The sequence below is a fragment of the Peromyscus californicus genome, unplaced genomic scaffold (genome assembly GCF_007827085.1).
Source record: "Peromyscus californicus insignis strain IS unplaced genomic scaffold, ASM782708v3 Scaffold_7__1_contigs__length_154581171, whole genome shotgun sequence".
Classification (NCBI taxonomy): Eukaryota; Metazoa; Chordata; class Mammalia; order Rodentia; family Cricetidae; genus Peromyscus; species Peromyscus californicus.
In genome coordinates this window covers 5,052,573-5,065,643 of record NW_026294595.1, presented here as the reverse complement: position 1 = coordinate 5,065,643, position 13,071 = coordinate 5,052,573, and the positions used below count along the sequence as shown (strand labels likewise).

Here is a 13,071-nt window from a genome sequence, read left to right as displayed (position 1 = left end):
TCCTTGGCTATCCTGGAACTTGCTCTGTAGACCAGGCTGGCCTCTGCCTCCACAGTGCTGGGACTAAAGGCGTATGTCACCACAGCCCAACTTCCTGAGCACTCTTTAGAGGAGGTGTGAACCTGGCCAACCCCTAGAGACAAGTATCTTTTGATCCTGCCACTTGGGCAAGTCTTCCCTCCCAGGCTTTCTTCCTTCCCTATCATATGGGATAGGGATGGCACATGTGTCATTGGGAAGCAGCAGTGAGCAGACCTCAAGATGGTCTGGGCACCCCAGGGATGGGAGGTCTTCAAGATACACTCTCTACTGACCTACCTGGGCCTCCATTGCTCCTTGGTCCTCAAGCAGGCTGTGCATCTCTCCCTGCCTGCAGAGGTCCCCTTTTCCCCAGGTTCCCCACCTAACAGCATTTCCACAAACATTCCCTGTCACATAGAAAGCATTGTTACTGTGTGTGTGTGTGTGTGTGTGTGTGTGTGTGTGTGTGTGTGTGAGAGAGAGAGAGAGAGAGAGAGAGAGAGAGAGAGAGGAGAGAGAGAGAGAGAGACCGTGAAGAAAGTCACCAGGCTCAGGGCCTGGTGGGGAATGACTCAAGCAGCTGCGTGGGAAGAGATAGGTAGGAAGGTCATGGTGATCGGCACATCCCAGAAGCCAGCCAGCTGCACTGCACACAGTAGGTGCTCAAGAGACAGCACTTGGCCACTGGACTGACCAACTGAGGAGCAACTCAGCCAGCCAGCCGATGTGCCCATGTTTCTATCACTGTGTTGCAACTGAGGCACACCCCCACACCACCCACACAGCCCCACGAGTGGGTCCACTCCAGCTGATATCTTCATACCCAGGAACACTGCCTCCTACACAAAGCTCGTTCATTTTGATTTATGAATGTTACAAAGAAAAACCCATCTTCTGGAGGATTCTGCCATCCTGACTCTGGTCCCCATGACACTGCTTCCTTCTCTCAGGTACCTAAAATTAGCAGAGTAATTCGGAATCTGTGTCTTTATTTAAAAGAAAAAACTGTAGGTGCAGAATTATAAAAATTTAATATGCTCCCAGGAAAATGAAAAATGAGAGGCTGTGATCTCGTCTAACACTTTCAAATGTGTTTATTAATTCATGTTTTAAATCATAAGTTTCATTCGGTGAGAGCCATGCACAGCAATAAGCCTGTTTTAAAATATTAATGAATAAACAATATTTCTCTATTGAAATATAACATGCTTCTTTGAACAATGGACCACCAGTAATAAATCAAAACCAGGAGAAAATTGCATTTCATATTTAATACAAGTTGAACTCTGCCTTTTTATAAATGATATCTTTTTTGTTTAATTGGCGTCAGTTCAGATCTAGCAGATTGCTAATAAAATTCTGGATTTCCATATTTAATGATGCGTACACTTTCTGTTGAAATTTAACCAGGAAAAAAAGAACCAGGCTTTTATTATTTCCTGGGATGGCACAGAGGTGAGGCCTCTGCTAAGGTCTAGCCTGGAGGTGTGGGGACAGCCTGCAGGACAATCCACTCACAGAGCCTCACTAGGGAGCTGACTCTTCCTGATAAGCCTACTGCATGGTGGCAGTGTCTCAGTCCTGCCCTCTTTATCCGATCAGTGAGCAGTCATGAGAGGAGAAACGCCCCATCCTACACACCACACCATGTGGGGTCACTCTGTCTTTACTTACCTGTGAGGTAGGCAGGAATGGGGTTACCATTTGACTAGGAAACCAAGGCTTCAGAGGTGTCATGCCCAAGGTCACACACAGCTGCTGAGTGGCACAACTCGGCCAGGCTTGGGTGCCCTAGCTCTTTGTCCTGTAGGGTGGTGCTTGGATGCAAAATGCATCTGCCCAGTTTTTTGTTTGTTTGTTTGTTTTTGTTTTTTTTCGAGACAGGGTTTCTCTTTGTAGCTTTGGTGCCTGTCCTGGATCTCGCTCTGTAGACCAGGATGGCCTGGAACTCACAGAGATCCATCTGCCTCTGCCTCCTGAGTGCTGAGATTAAAGGCGTGCGCCACCATCGCCGGCTCTGCCTGGGTTTTAACAATAGTGTGGGATCAACATGAGGAGGAATTTGAGTGCATACCTGTCTCAGGGTTTTGTTTGCTGTGAAGAGATACCATGACTATGACAACTTTTATAAAGGAAAACATTTAATTGGGTCTGGCTTACAGTTTCAGATGAGCTGAGAGTTCTACTTTTTTTTTTTTTACTCTTTTTAAAAATTTATTATTTTTTATTTTATGAGCATTGACTGGTGTTTTGCCTGTATGTATGTCTGTCTATGTGAGGGTGTCAGATCCCCTGGAAGTGGAGTTACAGACAGGTGTGAGCTGTCATGTGGATGCTGGGAATTGAACCCAGATCCTCTGGAAGAACAGCAAGTGTTCTTAACCCCTGAGCCATCTCTCCAGCCCCAAATTCTACATCTTGATACACAGACAGCAGGAGACTGCATTCCACACTGGGCATAGCTTGAGCATATAAGAGACCACAAAGCCCGCTCCCACAATGACATTCTTCCTCCAACAAGGCCACACCTCCTAATGCCATTCCCTATGGCCCAAGCATTCAAACACATGAGTCTATGGGGGCTATACCTATTGAAACCACCACAGCACTGCTTGCCCTGGGGCAAGTCAGGGACTAATGGGTATCAGAGACTCCAGACCCAGCAGGATTATCTGCAGGGCACAGTACTAGTGTGCCTGACCATGCCATGCTAGGAGGTAGGCCCATAACCACTAAGGAAGCTGATGCACAGGAAGGTCATGTGACTTGCTCAAGAACACACACAGCTTGTATGTGACAGAGCCAGAACCAGACCCAGGTAGTATCCCTTAGGAGCCCAGATTCCTGGGTGCTAGGTCCTGCAGCCCTCTTAACCATGCAGCTGACTGACAGTGCCCATCTGACTGAGGGAACAAGCTGTGGATATCGCTCTATATGCTGTGAATATGTTGCTCAAATTTGGTTAATAAATAAAATGCTGACTGGCCAGTAGCCAGGCAGGAAGTATAGTATAGGTAGGACAAACAGAAGGAGGATTCTGGGAAGAGGAAGGTGGAGTCAGGAGTCGCCGGCCAGACACAGAGGAAACAAAATGTAAAAGTACCAGTAAGCCACAAGCCACATGGCAACTTATAGATTAATAGAAATGGGTTAATTTAAGATATAAGAACTAGATAGCAAGAAGCCTGCCATGGCCACACAGTTTATAAGTAATATAAGTCTCTGTGTGTTTACTTGGGTCTGAGCGGCTGCAGGAACCAGGTGGACACAGGAAAACTCCAGCTACAGGAACAGGCTCCTGGCTCTGCACTTGGGCCTGTCTGGAAGCAAGTTCCCTGCTTATCAGCCAACTCACCAGGCAGGGAGCAGGTTACTGGGACCAAGATTACCTGGGATCAAACTGCAGGCCTGTCATTGGCCTTAACTTCCTATGGAACCCATCCCTAGCTCTATTTGATTGACACCTTGGGTTTAGCAGTGGTCAATAGACCCAGAAAGCTCACAGGCCCAATGTGACAGAAAAGAGACACTGACCAGACATGGGGTTGGAGAGCAGGGAGACTGCTCAATGGATAAAGAGCTGACTGTGCGAGAGCTGACTGTGCAAGTATAAGGACTAGAGTTCATGGTCCAAGAGCTCACATAGAAAGAAGCCAGGCAGACACAGCAGCCATGATCCCACATAGAGGCTTCAGGGAGAGACCCTGCCTCAATAAATAAGGTGGAGAGTAATCAAGGAAGACACTTGATGTCAACTTCAGACCTTCACACACATACACATGCACGGGTGCAGATGTACCTTTGTACATATGAGCACCCACACACATGTGAACATACATACACACACCACACACACATACAAAAAACAAAAAATTTGGGTTGGATTCAGACACACCCAGACTTAAAATCTGTTTCTGTATTTGGCCAGCCTTGGTGGGGTGGCATCCCTTCTTCGAGCCTTAGATTCCCCTTATAAAAATGGACAGCTTAAGAGGAGCAGCTCTAGCGACCCTTGTACACTGGGGCGTATGATGCACACCACGATGTGCGTGGTGTTACATGGTTAAAGCGCACAGTAGAAAATAAAGGACAAGAGCCTGGTGGGCTGTAAGGCAGAACCATCAAGGAGGCAGGGGTCAGAGCTGGGCAGAACCAGGAACCTGGAGAAACATCATGAGCACAGAGTCCAGGCACAGGACCCTGTACCAATAAAGTTCCCATAGGGGTCATGCTCCAGCCTTGTGCTCAGTCCCTGCTACAGTGGCCATAGGAAAGTACTCTGCCTGTCACTAGTCACGGTGCCAGGCCCGACCTGGTTCTATCGCACGTCCCTTCACTTGGTGATCCAGACATCTGGTACTACGCAATGTGTCATCATCACACACACCTTTGTACGCTCAGGCATGGATGGAGAATCAGGTAAGGTCTAGGGGGACAGCAAAGGATACCCCTGGCCACATCCCAGAAAGGACTTCACACTAGAGGCATGATGGCCATCATTTACTGGAGACTCTTGTTCCTGCTACCAGTGGTAGCTTGAAGGTCAGCAATGCTGGCCTAGGTATGAGAGATGATCATAAACAGAGGCCACGTGTCCAGGATGGTTCCTTCCTAAGATATGGCAGCACACATTTACCCCTCCCCAAATCTAGGAATCCAATCCTGACATCACTTTCCACATAGAAGGGCTTCTCTAGTACATAGTCCCTCCAACTCAGACAAAAGGGACAGGAGGCCCTGGGTATCTCCATGTGAATGACACCCTGTTAGAAATGAGCAGCTGCTGGTGTGCTGGGGCTCCAGATACTGTGAACACATTCTCGCACAAACACCCATGTTCTCATCCATCCACCATTGTCCAGGGCCCCTTGCCTACCAGTGGCTGGTTCACTGTTATTACCTTTGGTTCCATGGGTGGGTCTTATCTGTCTTCCCAACACCTCATGAAACATTGGCTTCCAGAACCAGCAGAGCAAGACTCCAGGAATCTGGCTCCTGAGGGGTGGGACTGACTTCATTGTCTCTGGGTCTGTTCCTAACTCACTGTTTAATCCAGGAAAGTTATCCAGCTGAAATCTACCAAAAATCTACCACTAAATCCACACAAGACCCTTGGGGCCAATGCCCACATGCTCTTCAAGCCTATAAACTATAGCTATCCCAGTAAACCTCAGAGGCTGGCAGGAAGGCCAGTGTAGTCACCCAATGTCCCTCCCAGAGGAGAGGAAAAGCGAGGAGGGGCACAAGCATCCCCTAAACCAGCACATCAGTGTCCCTAGAATACAATCACAGACTCTTCCCACATCCTGCCAAGTGCTAAGAAATCCCCAGTAAGTTCTAGTGTTTCTTTCAACATGCTGACCCAGGACAAAAGCCAAGATGGTCCTTGGGTGTCTGGGAATGCTAAGGAAGATGAATTTGTGTGTGTGTGTGTGTGTGTGTGTGTGTGTGTGTGTGTGTGTGTGTGTATCTGTATGTGATATTTCCACAAAGCCCAGGGATTATTTTATGTACAAAGATAAGAAAGGCTAACCTACAAGCTAATTGAATCATGCAAATAATTGTTTAGCCATGGGAGAGATTCCTATGGGCAGGCTGAGCACCCACATGAGGGAGGACAGCTGTGGAGGGCAATCTATTTTATAAAGTTTATCTGTACAGAATAACTGCTGCAAGATTAATGGGGGCGGCGGCCCCAGCCCATGTTCTGCTTGCTTCTACCAGCTGAAATAGGAAAACAGATATATTTATCATAGACATTTGCTGCAACTGATTAACATTAATCTGATTTCCTGTGAGTCAATTTCCTTGAGATATAGTAAACAGGCCAATTATCTGCAATGGACCTCTTTTATTATAAAGATTTGGACATTAGTGACAAGCATGTATGCAAATATATGGACTTTATTACAATCTGAGTAACACAAGAATAACGTCCAATCTGTTAAAAAATGTCTAGCTAGTGGTACCTATTGCAAACTGAGAATGTTAAGACATAGGGAGAAGGGTGAGGGGGCGTTCCTTTTGATTGACATGTGAGGCCCACTCTTTCCAAACCTTTGCTCATCTTCAACTAGTTAAAGAAGTGAACAGGACAAGGCTCTTGCTGTTCAAAATACAGTCTAGCAAGTTCCAGAGTTGCCATTAGGTCAGAAGAACGTAAGTGCCGAGGGCAGCAGGCCTGGGGTCAAGGAGGCCCTGGGTTGTCCAGGTCTGTGCTTCAGTTTTCAGTCCATAAACATGGGAAGTGAAGGGATGTGAGAGGGTCTAGTGGACAGTCCAAAGCCTCACCAGGAAGAGCAGCCGACAGCCAGGCTTCACTGTCACCACCACCTCCACAGACCATGTATCTGCTGGCCTGCTTCCCAGCAAACACCTGGCCCCAAGCCCCACCCCATGCCTGTGCTAGCTCAAGGAGCAGGGACACACATGGTCTCCAGGTTTAATCAGGAAAGCAAAGTTTATTCATGTTTGAAACTACATGTAACTACCACAAGGAAGACTGACTTCTCAATCCAGGGTGTGAGCCAGTAGAAAGGAACACGGAACGCTTTTAATACATCAGAATCACCGCCACAAATTATTGTCACGACTCAGTCAGTTTCAGAATCGCATACAATACAAAAGGAGGAGAGGGCCCGCCACACAGGGTGAAATGTACAGTGCTGAATACTGAATCTGAACGCATCACAAGAACCCGCCTTTTTTTCTTCTTCTTTTTTTTTTTTTTTTTTTTCTGTATGGATTAGTAACAAGATGAAGGACATTCAAAACGCTATTTACAACAGCTTGGCTGATCCTGTGTTAAGAGTCAGACCCAATGTTGCCGATCTCGGCTTTTTAAGGGTTGCAAATGCAACCCTGAGTTTTCTTTTAAAAGATTACAATGTACAATACAGTTTGTGAAGGGAAACAAAGAGTTAATTACAAGATGCAAAAAGATAAGAAAGAGACAAACTACAGCGTGAGTATTGTTCAGAGGTAGTAAGTGAGCGCTCTAAGCTACAGAACATGTTGGGATTCTATTGGTTTGTATGAGTTCGCATGAGGTAATAAAGCTGTGTTTTGATTGGTGGGATGTATAAATACTCTTTTGCTACACTATATACAGCACTCCCGAGAGCAGGGCCTTTCCTGGCTGCCCAGAGGACGAGTACACCTTGACAAGTCTGTGCAGCACCCGGCCGGCGCACGAGGTCAAACCCAGACAGGTCTTGTTTTCACCTCGGAAGCAGGACAATCTGGCCCCGCGGGCTCAGCAGCGCAGACTCTCGGCTCTGGTGCTTCAGAGGGAGGAAGGAGGCTACCAGTCTTAGACCTAATCACAACGTAAGAGATGGCAACACAACATGATGCGGGGAGTTCTGAAACACACCTTCCGCAGGAGAGACAGCCAGACACTGCCTCCACTCCCAGCTCATCGATGACATGTGGACAACAGTGAGAGTCTACATGGAAACCTGCAAGGGTTCAGCTCAGGCACGGTGAACCTTGCCTACTCTATAATTGGGGTCCAGCATAGATGGTACGTCTTACCCTTAAGGCCAAGCAACTGGCAACTGTGGAACCATTAATGTAAAAGATCGAGAATAAATTATGAGGAAACAGTCATAGAACTGTCAACAATGTTACATCTTGGCCTAATTGGATAAAGTGCTTTCTTTTACACGTGTGTCTTAAGTTTAAATACAAATGATAATGATTCCTTAAAAAACAGGTTTCCCGAGTTCTCGAAGAAGACAGGGTTTATAGTAAAGCTGTAGGTGGTGGGTTACAAAATGCTTTCCTTCTCCTATTGCTCTGAATGCGCTCATCAAGGCATGTCAGCTGGGAAAGCCCCGGGGATTAGTTAGAGGTATCCGAGTGCACGCTGCCCGGGCCTTCCGTAGGAGAAGTCACAGAAGATGGAGTTGTTGCGTCCTGCCAGCCTCCATTAGCCTGAAAGGAGAGGCACAGTTCAGTGGGTGCACGTCTACATATTAATTCCACTCCCCAATTTAAAACACCCAGACGACAACACAAGAGCAAAGATGCATTAGCAAAATGCATTTTCTGAACCCACTTTGGCAGGAGTTGGAAGCATGTGTTAAAGTGGGATTAAATGTATGTAAAACAAATCCATCCCATCAAGTAAAGACTGGGTGATAAATCAGCTCGGTGAAGATAACTTCAGCTAGTCCCAAGCTGGCATGGAGCTTGGCCTCTGATCTACTGGTAAAAATCACTACTCAAAAGCAGCCTTTTGGAAGGTGCAGTGGAGAAGCTCAACATGATGTCTTGGAGCAACCTTGAGCTCCAGGAAGCAGACACTCCAGCCAGCTTCATCATTGTTCCCATGGAAAAAGTGCCACACTTCTCCCATCCACGCCTGACAGCCAGCTAATGTAACCCTTGGAAAATGAAGGCCAGAATTTCCCTCCAAATAGGATCTTCCAGAATGAAAATGTATGAACTGTGGAGGGGCACATGCTATTCAAATCGGTTTTCCAATTATCTGCAAGTGGAGCCCCTAGTTGGGATGGTGCTGCTGCCCTGCACGAGCCGTTGGCCCTTCCTGCTTCAGACCTGCACCAGCACTAACAGTACTCAGAAACAAATTTGCCTCATGTCTCGCCCTATAGAGGCAATTGCTGAAATCAATGTCTGATCAGATTTCTGCTGTGGCAGACAGCTTGTCGCTATGTATTTTTATGTCAGTCAAGAAGAGGGAGGTGCTGTGCTTGTGAGTTGGGGAACACTGAGCAGAACTGACGGGTCAGGCCTTTCTGGAGGGAAGGCAAGGGCGAGCTGCCTGACACCCAGTCCCTGAGGCTCCAGCCAACCTGGGCTTCTACACTGCCTCACCCCACACCCCACGCTACATAGGGCCCCTGTTCTCTGCCTCCCTCCTGATCATCTGTAATTTCTCCAGAGTCCATCTGAAGGTCTTTTGGGCATGGCAATGTTGTGTGTGTGTGATCACTGTTGCTTCCTAGAACTGGGTCTGGAACCCAGGGCCTTGAACATGCTAAGCAAGCTCTCTGTCATGGAGCCACATTCCAAGCCCATGCTGTCCTTAAAGGGCTCCGAGTCTTCTGTTTTGCTCCATAGTTCTGCATTTAAAGCCCATTTCACCTCTCTAGGACAGTGGTTCTCAACCTCACTACTGCTGCGACCCTTTAACATTGTTCCTCATGCTGTGTGACCCCCAACCGTAAAATTACTTTCACGCTACTTCAGAACTGTAATTCTGCTAATATTATGAGTCACAATGTAAATATCTGATATGCAGGATGTCTGATATGTGACTCCTGTGAAAGGGTCATTTGACCTCAAGGGAGTTGCAACCCACAGGTTGAGAGCCACTGCTCTAGGACCAAGGGTATGGGGTGGGTAGGCAGCCTACAGAGCTGGTACTCTAGATGAAAAAAATAATTTGCAGCTTGAGATATCAAATTCCGGGTAGAAAAGGGAATAAGATGAAATAATAAGCCTTGCACTGCTTTTGAAAGCGTTAGTCATGCCGGGTTGTGTGGTGAGATGCCCATGTGTGTCCCTATCTAGAAGGTAAGCTGTTTCCCCTCAGGTATGAGAGTCTCCTTAGGAAAAGAAAAAGCCTTACACAGATCCAAGCCTAAAGAGATCCCATCTGAAGTAAACATCCGTCCTCTTTTATCCAAATTTATAAACAACAAATATACAATATTTCTCCCCTGCCTGGCAGCTGCAGGAGAGGTTGTCAACGAGCATTCTTTTTTTTTTTTTTCCAAAATAAATTAATCCTTACTCTGGTGGTTTGAGATTATGCACTGTATTATACAACAGCGTCTTATCAAGCCTCATCAGTGAAGATGGAATTCATGTCTGTAAAATGCTGCAGGCAATCACGGCTTCATATTTTATCATGTTGATAAGGATATCGCACATTCTCTGAAGCATTTCAAAACACTTAAATGAAAAAGGAGAAACGCAACTAAAAGGCTTTTTATATGGCTTGTTGTGGGTTATTATGAGTTATTTATAAACCCAAAAAGAAAGATTTGACATTTCAAATGTAAAAGATTTGAGTATTTAATGGTCCCTTTTTTCCTTTACAATTGAACATCCTCAATCACTTTTTAAGTCATTAATATGTACTCCTAGAGGAAATGAAGGTCCTAAAAGGGAGGCCATTCTCCTCTTTTTGGCTAACATGAGTCCCAGAACAGGGTGCTCCTGACACCTCCTTTCCAGAGCTGTGTGTTTGCTATTTCCCATCCATGTCAGGGTAGGAAGCAAGGGAAAGTCTGTGAATCAGTAGCAAAGGTTACTCTATCATTAAAGCGGAGAGGCCATTAAACTCACAGGTCATATTTTGCACCCCAGGCCCACAGCCCAGCCAGCTGCCCAAAGAATGGAGTTCTTTGTTTAGCATGGTTGCTGATATGCTGGGTCTCCAAGGTTATCACCTTCACCTGCTCTGTGCTGGGGAATTTTCCTGCTGCTTGATTCGAAGATAAACGACCTGTATCCCACCATCTCCCGAACACAGCATGGCTGCTAGAAAATGGCACCTTAATGGGCTGGTACTGAAGTCCCCACTGATGATGGGACACCAGCCCCTTTTGGGCATCTGTGAGAGCTTCAAAGGACAGCTCTGAGGTCCATAAAATGAAACCATAGCAAAGATACTGCTGCCTCCAATTGCACAAGAGGTGAAGCCACGTCCAGTGACTATTAACTTGTTCATTCCCACAGCTGGCTCCCCAGGGTACTCACGTTTAAGTTATGTGGACTGTACAGTGAGTTTGCTCCAAGGCCATCACTGTAGCCTCCCGTCTGATTGATAACATGACGGAGGGTATCCACCTAGAAATGAGACGGGACAGAATTCATCACCTCGATCTATTAAAACACCATCACTTACAAAAGGGAACAATTTGAATTATGGGTGCCACAAGGGTGGAGCATCTTCACCGAAAGACAAATTTATCAATCAAATGTGACTGCAGGGATTTCAAAGATTCCTTGCATATTTAAACTCACACACCTTTGTTTTTCACACCAGCCAAACAATAGCATCTTCATAGTAATGCAGACTTTCCATCTACAGCAAGCAAATGTGTGTGGCTGTGGGTGAAAATCTACTCACAGATAATGAATGCTGAATCAATCTCTCCACCCCGACACATATCTGTCCCTACCACCAATACATAAGACTAAGAGCACTTGTTCTCAGTTAAGAGGACAAGAAAGGGGTTGAACCTGGAATCTACTTTAAGAATTCAGGCTTTAGTTTCCTGACTTGTAAAAATGCAGGAATAAAAGAGCACTATGTTCTCTTGTTCATTCTTTTCCTCTCCCTCTCTTTCCACCCCCTCCCTCTCAGGCACACACAATCTTCTGTTCTGTCATAACAAAGACCCCCCACCCCCTGCCATCTCCATGAGCTCAAGCCAGAGCCGAATGCATTCACAAAGTTCATCAGCTTAGAATCATCAAAGGCATTATCCACTTGACTTCTCATTGAATTAAGAGGTGGGCAAATGTGTCCCATTTGGATGTACCCAGCACAGGGTCTGCATGGATGTGCAGACCACTTCCATGGGTCAGAGTGGGGAGTTTTGAGCCCAAACCCTACCCTGCCAGAAAGGCCCCAGCTAGGGCATTTCTCCTACCTGTGATTGCACATTGGCTCCGACTTGGGACCCTTGGTAAGAATCCCCATTCAGACTCTGCATGTTCATGAACATGTCCCCAGAATTTGGGAGGTTAAAAGAACCAGAAGAACCTGGAAAGGAAAGAGTTAAGTAGCTGAATAACAGAGAGCTACACACACACAATCCCCCAAGACCTAGAGGCAGGGAAAGGAAAAGAGACACAGAAGGAGAGGCATTTCCAGCTCTAGAAGGACAGAGCATTAACTTGAGCTCTAGAAGGCCCTGCCACTCACATTACACACAGGAAAAACCTTATGGAGGGCAAACCCAAATGAAAAATCAGAGACAAATCAAAGTAGACAGAAAAGCATCCAGGAGCTGGCCCTAGCCTTCTCCTTGTTTCCATTTCTCTCCAGACTTAGTCACTAAACGAGCTCTTCAATGTTGCTGTCATGGTGGAGAATTCCCTGGAGAAGACACATTTTCCTCATGCTCTTTCCTATCTGTAACTCTACCTACCATTCCATTAACTAGTGTCCGTGGCCACTAGAAACTATGGGAGTATGAGAAAACAAACACCCTTCTTCTGGATCTTTAAATATGTATTTTAAAATCTCCTTAGAAAGCCTCCAAGCTTCAAACCCATCTGCTGGGGCTTGCTGCACCTTTTACTGGCAGTCAAGTTCTCTGTAATTTAAAGTCATTTTTTTTGGGGGGGCGCTGGAGAGATGGCTCAGCAGTTAAGAGCACTGGCTGTTCTTCCAGAGGACCTGAGTTCTATTCCCAGCACCCACATGGCAGCTCACAACTGTCTGTAACTCCACTTCCAAAGGATCTAACACCCTCACACAGGTATATATGCAGGTAAAACATCAATGCATGTGAAATTAAAAAATAATAATAAATAAAATTTAAAAAATAAAGACATTTCTTCTAACTCCATCATGAATGCCACATAAAATTTCAACAGAATGTTCTGTCAAAGTAGTGTATTTATAGCCAGCTGTGGTGGTACACACATGTAATCCCAGATGAATCATAAGATTGAAGCCAGATGGAGTTCAAGGCCATTCTGGACAACTTAGTGAGACTATCTCAAAAAGACAAAATAAAATAAAAATTAAGGGCTAGTTATATAAATGAGTGGCAAAGGACTGAGCTTTGTATATGCAAAGCCCTAGGTTCAATCCCCACTGTCACACACACACACACACACACATGCACACATGTACACACATGATGTGTACACATACACACACACACACACACACACACACACACACACACACACACACACACACACACACACACGGTAATGCATGTATGAATTCAATACCATGTCTTTATATGTAAGTTCAGCAAGCTACATGGGCACAGACAGAGGCTACACCTAGAGCCTGCAGCCAAGTTCCCAACATCCAGCAACCAGCAC

At 46.0% G+C, this 13,071-nt stretch overlaps 1 protein-coding gene across 3 annotated transcripts in view; it reads right to left on the bottom strand.

The window, feature by feature from the left end:
- Nucleotides 1–6,456: 6,456 nt before the first annotated feature.
- Pbx3 (PBX homeobox 3) overlaps nucleotides 6,457–13,071 on the bottom strand; it is a 202,857-nt gene continuing 196,242 nt past the window's right edge. For 2 of the 3 annotated variants that reach the window (XM_052726214.1, XM_052726215.1), the window contains 3 exons: nucleotides 11,658–11,770; nucleotides 10,759–10,848; nucleotides 6,457–7,959 (listed from right to left, as the gene is read on the bottom strand). In XM_052726214.1, the coding sequence (XP_052582174.1) occupies nucleotides 7,867–7,959; nucleotides 10,759–10,848; nucleotides 11,658–11,770 (296 nt within the window). In that variant the 3' untranslated portion in view covers nucleotides 6,457–7,866. The remainder of the gene's footprint in view (nucleotides 7,960–10,758; nucleotides 10,849–11,657; nucleotides 11,771–13,071) is intronic. The other variant, XM_052726216.1, reaches the window with a different exon arrangement.